Genomic DNA, 15,802 nt, shown 5'->3' on the forward strand with positions numbered 1-15,802 from the left:
TAGATCAGTGGCCAATTGCTGTTTGAATTATACCCACACCAGTTCATTCTTCCCAACCTGCTTATAACCAAGGTCAGGCAGCAGCTCAGTAAGCGTAAGTCAGAAATTCGTTTTGGCGTTGTTTAACCACACTAGCTGCAAGCCTGGCTGCAGATGCAGCCCCAAGATGATGATAAACAGCCTGTAAAGGAGTTTTTTCCCTGCCAGTGAGGTTACAAACAGTGTGACCCCAAGGGTGAAAGCAACACAGGCCCAACTTTTTAGTGATGTCAGCAGATCCACTGCACAAAGATCTACTTTTTTGTCCCATATCAAAGTCTTTTACCATCACTGAATAAAGCATTCCCCTTGTAAGTACCTGCACAGCTTTCTGAGTCTGGATATCAATTATCATTACTCTGTTCTGCTTAGGCTGTGTCACATAAATGTACTTGTCTCTGACATTGACCGCTGAAGCCCAGAGGCAGGACTGAGTGCCTTCATCTTCTACTCTAGGACAGATCTCTTCCTGAGAAAAAAAAAAAAAAAAGAAGAGGAGAAAAGGTTTAATTTCTGTAAGTTCAGGGCCTAGAGCAGCAAGAAGCTTAGCATTGAAAACCATAGAAAAAAATGCTATGGGGATTCCATTAGGATGATTTTTTTCCCCTTTCTTTCCTGGAAAAATTGAAATAATTATTTTATCAGGTAGCATACTGCAGCTTAGCTCTACCCAGTGACATTAAACAGCTGGACCTCTTGCAAACTCACACTGAATTTAAATAACCACACAGACTATGGATCTATCTTTTGAGGTACGCCGTGGTTCATCAAGACTTGCAGTGCTGTCAGCATTTATCAGCAATAGAAATACGACCCTGTGCTTTGAAAAAATAGTGATTTACATTAATAGAATCACAGCTTTATATTTTTTATAAAGTCTTAATTTTCAGTTCAGGAAAGTATACTCTAAGATGCTTGTGCTCAGGGAAACAGTAGCAAACCAAGTAGGGTTCTACAGTCTATTGCTCCATCACAGAAACTTCCCCTGTTAAAAAACCCCAAATTCTGCTGCTTTGGACCAGATCCTGGTCACAGCTGCCTGATGCCACATTTTGTCTCTGATCCTCCACTCACTGAGTCCTGTGCAAAACTGGTATTAGCTTTAGTGGGAGCCTGCTGGTACCCTAAGTTTGAGGAGTCACATGTGATCTCACCAGCAAGCCTCTGCATGTTGGCTACTCTTCATCGCTTTTCCTTCTGTCGAGTTGCTTTATTTGAAAGAGCATTTGTGTGAGACCAGGCTGTGGTGTGGAAACGAGGGTGAAACTAAATGAACACGTATATATTTCAGTGAGCATAACTGTTGGTTTTAAATCTTGTCAGTACAACAGCTGGGTCACTTTAAATAATGGCACAACATCCCAAAGGGGAAAGCGATTAGAACAGCAGAGCTTGTTCAAGGAAAGAGGAGGTACAAGAAAAAACAATGCCAACACCACGTCTGTATCAGAGCAATGATTACAGATAAAAAGATTTCTCCTCAAAGCAGCACTGCTCTGTTGGCTAGGTACCTTGGTGAAGACCATGTGTGTCCTGGCTTCGGCTGGGATAGAGCTCATTTCCCTTCTTAGTAGCTAGAATAGTGCTGTGCTTTGGATTCAGCACGGGATTTGGTATGAGAAGAATGTTGATAACACACTGGTGGTTTTAGTTGTTGCTAAGAAATCCAGGACTTTTCAACTTCCCATGTCCTGAGGTACACAAGAACCTGAGAGGGAGCACAGCCAGAACAATGGACCCAAACTGGCCAATAGAATATTCTATATCTTACAACGTCATGCTCAGTATACAGGTGAAAGCTGGCTTGAAAGCCTCTTCCAGGACTGGGGCTGTGGGATTTTTCCCTTCTCTGGGATCACTAGCCGGGAATGGGCTGGGCATCAGTCAGCGGGTGCTGAGCACTCGTATTGTGCATCACTTCTTTGTATATTCTATTCCTACTACTATTATTATGATTACTATTTTAATTTTATTCAGTTTCAATCATTAAATTGTTTTTATCTCAACCTACGAGTCTCCTTACCTTTACGCCTCCAATTCTCTCCCCCAGCCCCCAGGGTGGGAGGAGGGTGAGCGAGCGCCTGCGTGGTGTTTGGTTGCTGGCTGGGTTTAAATCACGACAACGCGTAAGGCTTGAAGACACAAGACTCAACAGTTTGGCTGCATTTTCCTTTATGGCCCTCCAGATCCGGGCTGGGGATCTACACTACTGCAAGCTAAAAGATGCTACAAGAGCTCAACCTTGGGTTTCCAGCAGCTGTTTGAGCAGCCAAGTACCTGTCAGCCTCCAAACTGCCCCCCTCATCCTCGGCTGTGCAGCGGGGCTTGTGCTCTCACAACACAGCATCCACCCAAACCAACGGGAGCAAGGAAAGGTCGCCGGCCTTTCTGCTACAGCACTCAGCTGCAGCTGCTCTACCTGCTTTTGTGCCTTCTAATAATAAATGAAGAAATCTTTGTTGTAGAAACCCTCCTAAAGTTGCAGGCTGGTGTCACTGTCTATGTGACAAACACTCAAGAAACTAAAAGCAGGAAAAAAAAAAGTCAATCCTCCCTGTATCAAGGAAAAAGGCCCTATGATATCTGTAGGAAACCCTTAGAGGTCTCTCTGAAAGGCAGCCAAGTAATGACGTTAAAAATCCCTTTTACGGCCACCACTGTGCTGACATTATTTCCTTAAGTGCCCTCTCTCCTTTGTTCTTTTCAAGCTGTTTCTCCAGATCCACCTCTTCAATATTTACAGCTCTTTGTAAAAGAAACACAAGATTTCTGTCTTTGAGCAGCAACAGCTCAAGTGTGGCTTAATAATATTAAGCCCATGTTAAGGACCAGTCTTGGGGTGAGCATCAGTCTGTATTTCCACACAGACGTATTAAAACTCAGTGAAAAAAACCCCAGTATCAACCACAAATTTATTGAGATTTAAAAAATACTGCATACAGACTCACAAGAAGATCCTGACCCATGGCAGCAGAGCCTGACGCAGACTGCAGGGCTCATGATAGTGATTCTCCCCTTTTATTCCTCCCCAAACTGAAAGCAAGGCTGAGTCCTTTTCTTCAGAAGGAAGCCACATTCTCAGTTTTCCCTGTAAATTGAGCCTTTACAAGAAACCTAAATAAACGAGTGACTAAGAAAGCATTTGGGGATGTATTTCAGCACCTGTATTTTATGAGATTTGATAGTTTCATGAGCATATATATGATGTGTGTTACCACCCAAGAGTACACAACACAGGTCACTGAAAACACTGGCCTCACAGGGCCTCCAGGCACATGTTATCCCACTTGCCACGTCGAGCACCTCTGTGCACGAGCCAGTGCTTGACGTACACTGACACCTGAACAAATTTTCCTTATGATTTTCTAAAGCAAGGGTCAGGTAAACTCAGCGCTGGCAGAAAATGCCAGACAGCAAACAAGGATGGCGTGGGTCTCTGGTTCAGCAGCAGAAGATGTAGGGGACCAGGATGGCACAACCATCTTCCACGCATTGTTACTCACCTCTCTGCTGTGGTTTAACCTGGGAAAATATTTCCGAAGGGCAGAAAGTAGCCCACTCTATTGCCTATGGAGCCAGCAGTAAAAGGGGCCAGTTAGCCCCAGTGTGTGATGTGCATCTCTCTGCTACTGACTTTTGTACTTTCCCTACAGCCCAGCTACAGCTTTTGGGTATGGATATGTAACTAGGTCAAACAGCACAAGTGAAAGTCTTTGCTGACATTTTGACAAAATAACTAGTCTGCAGCGTGTCAGTAATTCTCCATGTCAGACTAGTAACATACATGGTTCCCTTAATTTTCAAGAGGAGATGATATACCTCAGGGATGCCACATGAAGCTCACCAAGCTCCACCATCACTGTAGCAAATGGGTCCTTTAGCAATAACAACCCTTGAGAAGATTCAGAGAAGGTCTCCTAGCTCTCAGCTGTAGCTGCCAGGTTTAAGACTTACATAACTTGTGAAAATCCTCTCTTCGGGCCTGATGTGTCTCCGGATTTCACATTCATTTGGCTGCAGGACTGTGATCCCATCATCAGAAAAGACATAGAACATATTCCCAACACTCAGGCCTTGAAGGGGGACAAAGGAAAAGGAGTAGGATTTTTTTTTTGGTTTGTATCCATAGCTGTTAGGACTTTTTTTTAAGAACTCTCCCTCCTCCCCCAACAAACAAAATCTGCCTTACAGAGAAGTTGGTCATGGTCAGATGCAGTCGGTGCATTCACAAAATCAAATTTCATGTCACAACGAGGGCTTCAAGGAGTGAAGAGGTACAGACACATTCCAAAATGCATTGCCTTGGTGGTGGCGGTTGTACACAAATAATTACCTGCAGGTTTTCTGCATAAATACCAAAGTGTGATTTGATTACAAGAAGCCCCTGTATTGCATTGCTAACTCCCTCAGATTATGACTTTGTTTTTTCTATTTTCATTAAAAATAGCTTACTAATAATTTGAGAACTGAGAGAGAAGCTTCAGTTAAAATGAACCTGAAGGCTGTTTTGTTATAGATAACTTGGTTTCTTGCAACTGTGATGCAAAACAGGAGTGTTTAACATCTGTTCTATGAATGAAAATATATATATTTCTCTATTTTCTTAAAATTATTTTGATGAACTAACCATAGCCACCAAAACAAATACATTTTTGAAATCTTGCAAACTGTAATTCACGAATGTACAGTTCAGCATTGCAATAGCACTCATTTATCCAACTGGGGCATTCCAGGAGATTTGGGAAACTGGATGTCTGTCATTGCTTTGCTGTTAGGAGATTGCATTTTATCATTTCAGTCATGCAGAAATGCCTTAAGACACTGATAATTTAGTTGTTCTTCAGCTACATGCAATTGCCGTATCGAGCATCTGTAAGAAATATTCAGGATCTTTTCAAACACTCTAGTTAGAAAGATCCAAGCATCATTTAATTTTTTCATACCACCACCAGTATGTGTTTGCAATGACCACTGTCACCCCCAGTGATGTTGATAGTGTACTTATCTGCCAACGATATGGTGATGTGATAATTTGTAATTTCTAATTAATTACATTTTACCCATGGAGAAATAAGGTCTTTGTTCTACAGATCTGAACAACGTTCAGCATTACAATTCTCTCATCTGCTCCTGCGGTGGCAGCTCTAAACACTGCTCACATCTACAGAGTTTCTCACATCTCTTAAGTGTTTGCAGGATTGAGGTCTAATATCTTCATACGAAAACTTCACAGTAAAAACATGTATAATTTGAATAAATACACTTTTGGAAAATTTTGCAAAATACATAGTATTTATTAAGGCTAGAAGGGTTTTTTTGGTGCTAAAACCCCTTCTTTTTGTGCCAAATAAGTGGCTTCAGAGTACAATGTCTCAGCATGTGGTGTCCGCTGTACTGACAATGTTCAAGTTGAGTCTCTCTAAACCATACCACAGAAATACCCCAGTTAGGGCATCAGGCAGGTACAGGAGCCATGATCCTTAAATATGATGCCACAGTGAGGGATCATGCACGTAGAACAAAAGCTACCAAACTTCCATTGAAAACTAAGTTATCTTTATGGACAAAGGGCTATTTGTTTTCCTGAGTATATTGTTAAAACATTCCATTCAGGCACGCTGGACCAAAATCTGCGCTCACAGCATGCACACAACTCCCACCTGCTTCAGTGGGATTTGAGTGAATACATCAGAGGGCAGAATTTGACCCTGGCTGGAATGAGTGCACATATTTTCATGAGTAAAGGACTTTAATCCTACAAAGTGAAAACAGGCAGGCAACAAATTATGACCACTGTGAAGATGCTCATTATTATTTTCATGCACGATAGCAGTGTGATTTTTTCTGATGATCCTATTACAATGAGGGTGTATTTCAGAACTAAGGCCTTAATTAGACACAAAAATACTTCAATAGTAATTTTACCCCAGTTGGTTTAGAGTCAGTGACTTTCAAGACCCCCTACTTATTTTACAGTAAAACAAGTGCAAGATTTTCTGCTGACTGGTTAAGATATGATAAAAATTACTAATAGCATTCAGGTACTCTCTTTTTAAAAAAGTCTACCAATTTAAATCAAAATACTTTTTCAGAGAGTACTCTTCACACAGGCTTCTAGACAAAGCAGGTTTTTTACTAGACAAACCGGTGTTTTCTTGTGACTTTTGAAGTATTTGCCAAGTCTTGATTGGGGTGCATCTCTAAACAATCTCACGGATATTGGTGAAACAGACTCCACTCTTGATCATACTGCTGAAACTCCTCGGTCTGGGGAATTATTTTAGTACAGATGCGGGCAGTGGAGAATTTTGCTCTGTTGTGTTATTTATACTAGTGAGGCAGATACTAGATTGGGAACTGGGGGGACTAATGAGGAGGGTTTTTCTTTTTTTCCCTTTTTAGTTGAAGACATTTCAGGTTGGATGACACAACTAGTTCAAAAAAATAAAGGCTTTAAAAAAGGCAACATTCCTCCTCTGTATAAAAAAACCCCTAATATAACTAAAACACCATTAAGAATGAGGAGGGTCTCCTAAACATAACAGTTCTTATTTGAGCCATTTTGGATGAAGTTGACTCTAACATTAGGAGGGCACCTAATGACAACAAGAGTTTTCTTTATTTGAGGAATACAAATCTGAGTGTACATTTGTATTTCCCTCCTTGGAGATGAAAGTGCAAATTTGTCACTGTGGAATGCTCTCCTCTGATCTGATAACTGAATAATTTTCCTCAATTAAATCTAAATGCTTGGAAGTATTTTAGAACTTAAATTTGGTAACAAAAAAAGCTTTCAGTTTTTTAAAGGCATACATTCATATAACTGATGGTTGCCTGCTGGCATGATATACTCCCTTTATCCAGCTATAAAGAATGCAACACTTACTGCAGAAGTGAACACTGGCATGAAAACAAATCTCTACCTTACATTTGGGCTACGCATAGTTTCCTCTGTACAAAATTAAAAACTAGTTTGTACACTGAGTAAATATTACACATGCTTCCACCTCCATATGTAACTGGCTGGTCATGCTATGTGCACTCATTTCGTGAGGTTTTACTTGTGCATGGTCTGGGAAAGGTTTTGAGAACAGACTGGTAGACTGACTTTTAAAATGACCAACTACTCGTGTTAAATCTTTGACTTGCGGCAAAAGCTTGTTCTACAAAATATTCTTTCTAGATATTTTCCCAATAGCTTTACGTACTACAGACTTTGTGAGCATGAGGATGTGATCATTTTAAAGGAGCTCAAGTCTACCAATCCATGTGTTAATATTGCTACCTACACATAAGTTTTCATTTTAATGGAATTGAAAGCATACATTAAAATGCAAAAACAAAAATACCATTCCTCTCTTTCAGCTTTCTCTGTGCCAAGATTTCACATGCTAAAGTATGTTCGATGGATTCTTCTAGAATGAATGTGCTGATCAAATACTATAGAACAACCCAGGCAGGGGAATAAACCTGCTTTAAAGATACTGAATTGTTTAGGAACATCAATAGTAAATCTGCTTTTACTGCCCATGTTTTCCCTGGACATTGCTCATACTTTTATTTAAAATGTGCAAGGTTGATGATAAGCAGTAAGTCCATATTGTTTAGCAGAATTATAATAAGACTTCCTGCAACCAACTTCATAGTTGTTCTTTAAATATTACTATACTTCTACATCTGGTAGGGTTATCTGACTACTTTCTTTAAAAGGGAGCATAAGGGATGCAGTATATAAACAGCCATGTAGCATCATGCAGATGATGCTGGACTGATTAGATGCACTAGAGATTTCACTTTCAAGCAGAAGGGAAATAGCAATTCTTATTGCCCATAACGCCATTTTCAGGAACATCAGCAGTAAAGAGGCTCTTCATCGCCGTGCACCAGGCACTTGGAGGTGGTGTATTTGGGGACAAGTGCTGGAGAGCTCTCTTAGGTAGCTGTGCCACGTCTCATGACCTCCAGCCAGCTGCATTTTCTGCATGTATGCGTCTGCAGCCAATGGCGGGACAGTGGGAATGCATCAGGTGTCTGCATAGGTAACACCGGCCACTAAGGGCTGCCACTTCCCTTCTGCCCCTAAACCCCTTTGGGCCAAGCCACAGAAATCTGGAAAGCTCCAAGCCAAGGGCATGAAGCACAACTGTTGTTTTGGGTACCTGGAGGTACTAATTAGGGAAGGGAGTTTGCACCCTCCAAAGGCAGAATGAGCGTGTTTGCAATGGGCAGCGGGACACGGCCAGGAGCTGTTTGTAAGTGCACAGAGACCCTCTGCACAAGGCTGGAAGGACACCAAGGTCTCAGCTTCCTCGTATACAACTGGCAGATGCAAGAACTGGCTTATGCCTGGACTTTAATCCAAGAACCTTTTTCTGATAAGCAGGTGCCCTGCTCACAGCCCCCAGGAGCCTGGAGGCTCCACGTCTACCAAGGTGGGCAAGCTGCCTGAGAGCTCCTCGGGCCTCTGCATGATGCGTTTGGAAATTATGACAGCGCAAATGTGCATGAAATCAAATAAATTTTCATTTCAAGTGCCTCCATAATATCTTTGAGTCAGTTAGCTGTTTAGGATGTTTTTTTGGTTTTTTTTTGTATTTTTGTTTTTTTTTTTTTAATTTGGCTTCGAGATACACAGATGTTGACCTTGTGCAGGGCACACTATAAATTTGATCAAACTAGAGATCTTAACTGCCAATTAAACCGAGGAGAAATGGGGCCACCTTTACCCTGCATTGATAGAGGGAAGCAAAACCTGTTGTGTGGGTTTTTTTTTTGCCTAACAGTCAAGAACACAATTTTTGTTGCCCATCTAGTAAACATCAATATGTGCTACTGAGGAGGAAGAGCTTAAATTACTTGCTTAAAAATGCAGCGTATTGAATTTATGTCTTACTTGTTCAATTATGGTAATTTGGGAGCACTTCTGACACTTATGCAATTGTTAATGCAGCTTGAGAATCTCAGGCTACTCACATTTGTGGCAGTTTATATAAAATTCACATTTTTATATATTTTATGGTCATCTATTATTTCATAGTGGGAAAATGTAAGAAGTTATAAGTACAATTTATATTACGAGAGTGACATTTCTTATTTGAATAGTTTAGCTTTTAAATGTCTGGTCTGTACTTAATCTGGTAACTGTGAAAGTTGATAGAGTTAGTGGCAAGTCAGTGGAGAATGGCCCATCATGGAATTATTAAAGCAGACAAGCACATTATCACTACGACAAAAGAACTTTACTGCAGTACCTTCCTCTCGCCACAGTATGTTTGCAACTGCAGCATCAGAAAATTGGGAAAGCCAGAAAATAATCAGGAAAAGAAAAAAACAACAAAACAATGTCAAAATTTTCATTGTAGCAAGTAACTGAAATAATACTTATGTTTACATGAACTGTTTAATTTGTGAAAACTTTGTAACATTCATTCAAATAAAATATCAGGAAAGATAGATATTTCTAAACACATTTGCTCCTTCTAGAGACAATTCTAAAACTTGGACATGGGAAAAATCTTCCCTGAAATGAAGCCAACTTTAGCCTGTGCAAAGATCAAAATCCTACTAAAGAGAAGATGTTACCTTCAAATGTAACTGGAGGTATGGTACAGGCTGTGATTTTCCGTACAGGTTCAATAAGGAAACATGACATCTTTCAGAAGCCTGAGACTGGTAGGTACATCAGCTATACACTTCGCTGCATTTCTTCTTGAATTTCAAGCAACTACATTCTCTTTTAGGATTCAAATAGTCTTTGAAAGTACATCTGCATTTGAATTTCTGTTTAAGATACATCCAATTATTTCTCAACATAATGTAATTTCCCTTGCTCAAGTATTCAAGGGAAAACGACCGATATTAACAAGAGTACATAAATCTGTTTAATAAGGAATAGAATATATTTTCCCAAGAATCGCCATGAGAGCACATATTTATGGCTAACTTAGTTTTCAATTCTTGCTCTATATTAACAGCCAGAAAAGTAGCAAAAATCCCATTTGTACCTAGCCTTTTAGTGTCACCATAAACCCAGGCAATCTCCCAAGTAGCTAAGACAGCAGAATTAGGAAGGATCAGGCCTTGGGGAGCTTTTCCATTGGGGCAACTAATCACCTCCTTCATTAATTGTGTTTCGGGGACGGTGCGGTCAAGATAACACTGCCGCACTCCTACGGGAGACATGCAGCTGGGAGAATATTTGCCTTTGAAGTGGAAGACAATTTTACACTGAGGAAAACCTATTTTGCCAGCTAGTGATGTAAATACAGGTAAAATAAATAATTCAGTCAGAACATTTTTCAAGTATCTAAATATTTGAGAACTTTGACTGTTAACTGGCTTTAAAATAAGAAGTCTGGTACAGAAATCAATGAAATTTATTCTCTGAAACTGCATATATTTTGACAAAATAATATGTTTTGGATTCTCTGATATTTAAAGTGATTGCCAATTTGTTACTTTAGTAAAGATGTTACCCATACCACACCCAGTATGCTTCTGGCACATGAAAGGCACCATCATCCTGGATGAGATTTTACCTTCCCCACATGATTCCTCCCAAAACAGTGTACAATCCTCTGATCAGAGCGCAGACAAAATTGTCATGACCTTACGAGTAAAGATCCAACATACTGCATGCAATGGACTGAACTATTAAATTGCATGTAAACCATTACATTTAAATACTCTTTAAAGAAATAAATACATGGAAAATAAAGCTTACGGGTCTTTCTTGCTGAATCTTCTATGAAAAGTGAAGATATGTCCTCATCCACTCCCACCTCATTTTTAGCAATGCAGGTATAGGCACCAGTGTCTTCATATCGGACGCTACTGATATGAAGTTCACTTCCATTTGCTGTAGGAAAGACACCCAAAACCAGTTCCTTACTGCTGCTAATTGCTTTTACTGCCCTTAATTTCCTTCCATTACCACAGCCACCTGGCAACAGCTCAACAGGGTGGCTTCACTGCACCATGTTTCCCCGTACATAACTAGAGGTATTTGGGAGATTCTCATGATAGTTGACGTTTTGCTTCTTTCCACTAGCACATACACACTCTGCACCAGAAACGAACAAAGAATGATCCCAAGTGCAAACAATAAATTGCATTTCATTTCTTTCTTCTTGTTAAAAAAATGCTTTGGCTTTTGTGGAGAAAGATTAACTTCAATTTTGCAAACTGTTTTTCATCAGATCACCAAACATTTGGGTTTGGAAGGGGCCTCTCTACAGTTCCTCCTATCATTTTGCTTTATGCAGCAGGACTGTTGCCTAAAACCTTTGGAAGATTTGGAGATATCGCACCCAACCATGCAGGGATACCTGCGTTGCCAACACTGGTTAAGGGCTGCAATGCACCACAGCCAGACTGGGGGGCGTAGGGGGTGTATTTTTACACAGAAAATTGCAAATAAATGTTTTTGCCTTTCATTGTGTCTGTTGCACCCTCATTTGAAGAAGGACCAGCAGGAGCCGGGAGCCTGGTTCCCGCTGTAGAGGTGGGTGTGAGAAGAGGTGAACCACAGCCTGATTCTCAGCTGACTTGCATCCAATGTAGTGCTCATACCTGAACAAATAATTTAGTGTGTTTCTCTTCTGATTTGCACAGCTGTACACATGAGGTGAGGCAGTGGAGAACCAGGCACACTGTCTTTTAACAAATCCTGTTACCACTTATATCAATCAATACTGTATTTCCCGAGAAATTCACAGGAGAAGAAGATAAAAAGAAAGACAAGGGGTTTTGTAACATGATTTCCAACAACTGTGGCTTAGCAAAAGTACAAGAACTTCTAGTTTAAAGTGCAAAATAATCCTCTTTAATCCCCGTCTACAATACTATAATTAATCAAAATTCTGTTCTTACCTAGGAGCGTTAGTTGTTTGGATAGTTTTGGCATGATATCAATGCCGTTCTTTAGCCAGGTAATTCGGGGATTAGGGATGCCTTCGGCGTGACATTTGAGGCTTGCCGACACGCCAGGCTCCTGTGCCTGTGTCTCCGGGTAGACGCGAATCACTGGCGGCACTGCGGGAAACAAGGAATCGGCGACTTTTAGCTCACCTGCAGGTGCTGCGGGAGAGGTCTGATCCCAGAGCCAGGCAGAGCAGCAACGTCCTGCCCTTCAGTAAGCATTTTTCTACAGTTCAGCATTGGGGGCAGAAAATAGAAAATAGTAATAGAAAATTGTAAAGTAATAAACTAACGCCAGGGAGCAACCTTGATATCTGATTTTGTATTTAGACTGTTCTCGCTTGTTTGTGCTTTCTTTCACTAAGTGACTGATTGAGCTTAAGTAAAGTTGGATTAAAACTTAAGGTGGGTACTCACACATTTAAAAATTAAAACATAAACTCCAAACCTTCTCCGAATCTAGTAAGGAAGGAACTGCAGTTCTTGCCTTTTAGAAGTAGCATATTATTCAACATTTTAATTAAACATCCATCAGGAAATAGCTTGTACCTTTACTACCTGTTATTCTGAACAATTAAAGTGTTTATAAATTACTTGTCTTTTTTTCTGAGAGGCTTTCAAAACATGACTTACCTTGTTTAAGGAAGGCCCCCCTGAACTATTTAATATATTCAATTGGAAGAGCTACTAATTATATTACAATTTCAAACAAGTTCATTGATTTTCAATCATGTTGCCTTCATTGCTCAAATCAACAAGGCTTAATATCAGCCATTAACTATTTCTTAACAATTTACTTACATACTTTAAAGAGAATTTGCAATACTGCACTAGCAGTGAAAAACATTAATGGGAATTTCCTCCCTTTCACCTCAAGGGACGTAATAAAAGGAAATGTGAGGATATGCCATATCATGACTGATAGTATTTGATGGGTGGTCATGGACTGCTGTGTTTCATAATCAAGTGGTCAACTTTTCTACCATATTAGGAGATTTTGGGACTCACGATGTTGAAAGGTGTCCAGTTTTGTAAAACCACTGTCAGAGTCAAATGTGGATGTGATATGTGGGGGCCAAACTTCTCCCTCAAGGAAAATCAATACCTTCTGCTGGCACTAGTGGAGGATTGAGGAAAATCTGTGGGTATTTTTTTAAGAAAGCCTGAATGAATTAATAACAAGCTTCTACTAGAAATCACTGGCTTAAGGCACCTAACTCATTGATGTGTTTTATATAGTCCATCACTAGGCTCCAGGAATGGTAAAATTAAATTGTGTTAACAGTTGCTTTAGAATTATATGAAACCTGTGTTTGCAGTTTGCTAGGTGTCTATATATCCATATGGGGATAGTTTCAATAATTACATTCACTAGTATACACTTTCCATCTTTCTATTTCTATTTTTTAATGGGTCTTACCAGAGAGAGATGTATTTTACTTCCGTCTTACCTACCAGCTGCCAAGTATTAACCAGAGCTGAGTCATCAGCTTGGAAGGAAACCAGCCCTGATAGAAAGCCCTCAAGTCTACTTGTTTTTTATAGCTTTAAAAGCGAGAGATTGTTCAAGTGTAATCTGATCGGAAAAGCCTAGGGGCAACTGAAGAGACAAATAAATGGGGATTTCTAGCAAAGGAATGGCTTTAAACTCCACCTCTGCACTGGACATGTGGGTTTACCTCCTCGTCTTCTATTTCCTTTACTTGAGAAGAAAAGAAAATGTGTTGTAACTTGCAGGGCAGTGAGTAAAACACCATCCAAGAGCTTTTTAATCAGGAGGTTACCAAAAAGATAAGGTTTGTTTTATTAAATTGAGCTTTCAAATTATAAGTAAAAGCATTTACTAGCTTCTTATATTCTCTTCCTCCCATCACCGTCAGGGTTGCAGCTCCTCCTGACTTCAGGAGGTGTCAGATCAAGCGGAAGGTGAGCAATGGAAGCGATCTGCCATTGGAAATGGTGGCAGCTGTCAGAGCCATCTCGGTGTTTATTTAAGAGACAGTGCCCAAGCAATCCAGGGGAATACGACTGAGAGTCAGGAGCTTCTCATTCCATCTATACCTCAGAAAATTAATTTAAATTTCTTCAACTCAGTGTTCTCCAGGCGTGATAGGATAAAGATAGTAATTTTTGTCCACTTTGACAGAATTTTATGAAGGTCCTGCACTCAATGCTTGTCTCACCTATGATTTGCTTGCTACTAGTAACATTTTTAGAACAAAATGATTTAGGAACTGAGATCCAGTGAAAGCCTATGTGATTTATTCAGACTCACAGATGAGAGATGGCTTGTCTCCTACAAATGCATTAGAAAAAACTTACAACACCCAAGGAGATAAGATGCTCAAATCTTGGTGAAGACTACTGACAGTTAGTACTTAATGTCCCTACTTTCCTCAGTCTCCTGATGGCACAACCTGCCTCTTCCAGTCCATAAGCAATGTTGGCTGGCCCTGCCTGAGGGTTTACTGCCCCAGGCTCTTGCAGGCAGACCTGTGTGCCCACGCTTGCAGCAAGCTATGGGAAAACCAGCCCTGGAGCAAAGCCTGCGAGGTCCTGTGCCCCATGCCCAGCCCTGCTCCTCAAGGGTACGGCCACCTGCTCCAGATGAGATGGACATCCCCCAGCCAGGCTCAAGACCTTCTCTAACATCCCAAGCAGCCAAAGGCACTGGAGCCATTTTACTCCAAGCCTAGCGTTTTTTTTTTTCTCACCCACCAACTCTTAAAGGAGATAGAGCCTGTCCCAGACATCACCTAGTTAATGCTCTCAAAACCAGCATGGGTTGATATTTTCTGATAATGGTTTGCTTTAGGCTTTCCTCTTCACGTGGGCACACGTGTCAGCACTCCCAACGACTTTCACAATGATCATGCTCCCCAGAAACAGGGTATTCCTTCGCAAAGCAGAGTTTACTTGCATCTCTCAGTTTTTCGCCTCAAACCATGTTAGTCTGCATGTGCGTAATCCACATATTTTACCTGCAAAGCTGAAAACACAATAGATTTATACTGCAGAAGGTAGCTCAGGGGTCCTAGACACTGAATCAATGTTCTGCATGAAAATTCGCTTAACTTGAAATTATAGCAAGGTGTCTTTCCAAGAGTGATTAATAAGGAAACTGCTTGTTTTCACCTACAAAAATATGTGTTGCACCTCCATTCCTGCTCTCTTATCATTTTCCTGCTCCTTCCATTTTTAAACTTTTTATTTCTTCTCCCTTGTCTTACATAATTCATTGCACAGGTAAATTATTGCATACAACTAACTGCCTTGTGATAACAGCAAACTGCAGAATGCATTTTTATTGTCCTTGCTACAAATTAATACATTCCAAGTAAGCACATTTTACTTTAAAGTTGCAAAGATTTCAGCTCCAGACTTTGGAATATATGGATTATCCTTTGCTATTTCCCTTGGTGAATATATATCATTGCTAACCATTACTGTGTCTGCAGCCAAGGGCAATATAAAAATGCTATTATCTTAAGCAAAGTAGGAAAAAAGAGGCATTCAAACAAGTATGAGATTGGGTGGATTGCTTACTGCTGCATACTGAGTAGTACCTTACTTGTGAGCAGACCAATTCATTACAATAAAACAGCTCAGGTGATAAAGCACATGATGATCACAGATGATGGGATCAAGCCCCAAAGATATACACTGCTGCTATAGGACCTATATACTCCAGGGCTTAGTAATAATTAATGGATTAATCATTTACTTGAGATGTTTTAATCTTTCCATTTATGATTTGAAAGGAGTTTGCAGCATTATCTGTTTTCTCTTGAAAAGCCACATTAACAAAACATCCGTGTTTAAAACATCTCTCTGTTACTGGAAA

At 40.3% G+C, this 15,802-nt stretch overlaps 1 protein-coding gene across 7 annotated transcripts in view; it reads right to left on the reverse strand.

Annotated features, from left to right (window-relative positions):
- Window positions 1-15,802, reverse strand: part of FSTL4 (follistatin like 4) — a 235,153-nt gene that overhangs the window by 9,993 nt on the left and 209,358 nt on the right. For 6 of the 7 annotated variants that reach the window (XM_042790338.1, XM_042790335.1, XM_042790336.1 and 3 more), the window contains 5 exons: window positions 11,911-12,072; window positions 10,763-10,897; window positions 9,291-9,317; window positions 3,994-4,112; window positions 359-508 (listed from right to left, as the gene is read on the reverse strand). In XM_042790338.1, coding sequence (XP_042646272.1) covers window positions 359-508; window positions 3,994-4,112; window positions 9,291-9,317; window positions 10,763-10,897; window positions 11,911-12,072 — 593 coding nt within the window. The remainder of the gene's footprint in view (window positions 1-358; window positions 509-3,993; window positions 4,113-9,290; window positions 9,318-10,762; window positions 10,898-11,910; window positions 12,073-15,802) is intronic. The other variant, XM_042790337.1, reaches the window with a different exon arrangement.

The sequence above is a fragment of the Tyto alba genome, unplaced genomic scaffold (genome assembly GCF_018691265.1).
Source record: "Tyto alba isolate M040663 unplaced genomic scaffold, T.alba_DEE_v4.0 Super-Scaffold_17, whole genome shotgun sequence".
NCBI lineage: Eukaryota > Metazoa > Chordata > Aves > Strigiformes > Tytonidae > Tyto > Tyto alba.